The sequence below is a fragment of the Drosophila busckii genome, chromosome X (genome assembly GCF_011750605.1).
Source record: "Drosophila busckii strain San Diego stock center, stock number 13000-0081.31 chromosome X, ASM1175060v1, whole genome shotgun sequence".
Lineage (NCBI taxonomy): Eukaryota > Metazoa > Arthropoda > Insecta > Diptera > Drosophilidae > Drosophila > Drosophila busckii.
Window position 1 is genome coordinate 5,005,215 of NC_046608.1, and position 2,573 is coordinate 5,007,787.

At 42.9% G+C, this 2,573-nt stretch overlaps 1 protein-coding gene across 1 annotated transcript; it reads right to left on the bottom strand.

Annotated features, from left to right (window-relative positions):
• Positions 1-301: 301 nt before the first annotated feature.
• On the bottom strand, positions 302-1,840 carry LOC108605830 (protein phosphatase PTC7 homolog). The gene has a single exon (XM_017995636.1). It carries the CDS (start codon positions 1,727-1,729, stop codon positions 719-721), a length of 1,011 nt encoding a protein of 336 aa, XP_017851125.1. The 5' UTR covers positions 1,730-1,840; the 3' UTR covers positions 302-718.
• Between the last annotated feature and the right edge of the window lie 733 nt (positions 1,841-2,573).

Sequence of the window (2,573 nt, forward strand, 5' to 3'; positions counted from 1 at the left end):
AATAAAATAAGGCTAATAAGTAGAAAATATTGTATATTGATTTGCATAATAATTAAAATAGACAGACAAATAAATAAAATACATAAAATAAGTAATTTAATAATTATAAAAGACACAATAAATTTCTAAAAATTAAACCTAATAATAATAAAATACTGTATATGCCATATTAGCAAATAAACTATAATATATAAAAAAAAATAATAAATAGTTGCAAATTAAATACAATTACAATTGACAAGCACATATTTAATACATTTATTGATTTAAAAAAAAGAAATTAATAATATTTCTAATTTTGTTGTTGTCAGGCAAGTCAGTCGTCAGTCAGTCAGTCAGTCAATCAATCATCAACTGTTCCCAGCAATCGTTTGAAATAAAAGCAGACTTATGTGTGTGTGTGTGTGTGTGTGTGGGTGTTGTGCTGTGGGCGCAAACAAATGTGAGCAACTGTTGTAGAGAGTAAAGACAGCGACTTTACCTTGAAGAGCAGGGCACAGAGCTTAAAAGCAAAACGTGGCTGTTGCAATTTTGTAGTAGAGTGTAAAGTGTGGGGAGGGGGCGTGGACTGGCTGTGTGTGTGTGTGTGTGTGTGTGTGTGGGTGTGTGTGTTGAGCCCACTGACAGCATTCACTGGCAATTGCCCACAACTGAGCTGAGGCGCACACCTGTGAGCTGCTGCCAGTGATGGCTGCGCAGTTGGACAAACTGGTTGGCCTCACACCAGGCTGGCCAGCAGTACAGTTATATCATCGGGTTTGCCGCCTGGTGCATCAATATTATGCCGACGCGCATTCTGGCTAAACGGCGAATCATGATGCGGATTGAAGCTGAGCGAACGCGCCATCAGCGCAATGGAATTGGCATACATTTGCAGCTTGGCGGCCGAGCTGATGCCCGCCGCAGGGCCGAGCAGACGCAGCAGCAGCTGCTCGGGCACATTATCGAAGACGCCATCGGTGGCAAGCAGCAGCAAATCGCCCGACTGCATTTCGAACTGCAGCAGCGCAGCGCACTCGGGACCATCGGTTAGCACATTGTAGTCATGACCAGGTGGCGGCACTGCCAGCTGATAAGGTGTATTGAAATGATGCTGCTGCTCCATGGAGCGGCAAACGATGAGGCCGTTGCGTATAATCAGCAGACCGCTGTCCCCAATATTGGCAGCAAACAATTTGCCGCTGCAGCGCTGCAGCGTCAACACGCAGGCGGTGCAGCTGCCCAGTATGGGCTGCTTTTGCTCCAGCAGATTGCAGTAGGCACGCGCCAGCAGCTGCTCCGGATGCGTTGGCTCAAAGTCCGCAGCGTGCGCGAGGCGCTCACACGAGCGCATCAGAAAGCGACTAAACAGACCCGGATCAATGCCATAGACACGCCAGCCGCCCACGCCATCGGCCACGCCCAGCGTATCCGCCTGCGCCGTCGAAGCTCTGAACCACGCATCTTCGCCAAACTGTCCCTTGCAGTACTCCGGATACATTTCAATGTTCTTGGGAAATCCACACACAACGCTCACTAGACGCGGCTGCAGCAGCAGCTCGCTGACGCTTTTAGCCTTTGGCAGCGGCTTTGGCTTTTGCTCCTTCAGCTTCATAAAGCCGCCAAGCAGCTGCTGACCCGTCGAGGCGGCCAGCTCACTGGCCAGCATTGCAGCCTCCGATAGCGAATTGAAACTGTTGTTCATTGCCCTTTGTATGTTACGTCTGGCATGATCCAGATACTCGTTCATCTTTTTGCTTTACCCCACCAGCAGTTTACGGCGCCGCGTTTTGTTTTATTTATGCAACAACAAAATGAATAACAAAATGCAAACAATATTAAAAAAATATTTTGTTGTGTTCTTTTGTGTTTGTGTGTTTAACTAACAAAAGCCGAAGGAAAAGTAAACTAAATTTAATTCGAACTGAAAGTTCAAAGCTTGCTTGATCGAAAAAGTGCAAAGTGAGCGACACTCAACTACAAAATACACTTGCAATGCGCTCACTTGACTTCAATATACACTTTGGGCAGCCATACAGCTGAGAGCGACTGTTTTTCATACACTTTTGCACACACACTTATGCACTTGACTACAATATACACTTCCTCATTGTAAATAAAGACTAATACACTCGACTACAGTATACACTTTGCACATTAATACTTAGTTATGTTGAAATTTAGCAATTCTCAGACGATTTGTATATAAAATGTAGATATATGTAAGTAATAAAATTCATAAGTTGCACTCGACTACAATATACACTTAACCAATTTAAATAAAGACTTTTACACTCGACTATAGTATACACTTCGCTAAGTAGCAAGTTTTGTATATACAAGCAGAATGAATGCCCACTTGCATATACACTTTAAAGCATAAAATTATATTAAAAATAGAATACTTAGTTAAGCCGCTATCATTTCTCATACACTTTGTATATAAAATGTAGCTATATGTAAGTAATAAAATCTATGAGTTGACTCGACTACACCATACACTTTATACTCTTAAGTTAAATACACATGTCTCTCACACACACACAATACAAGGCGCAAAGCATTATGATGCAGTTAAATGCACCCAACTATAA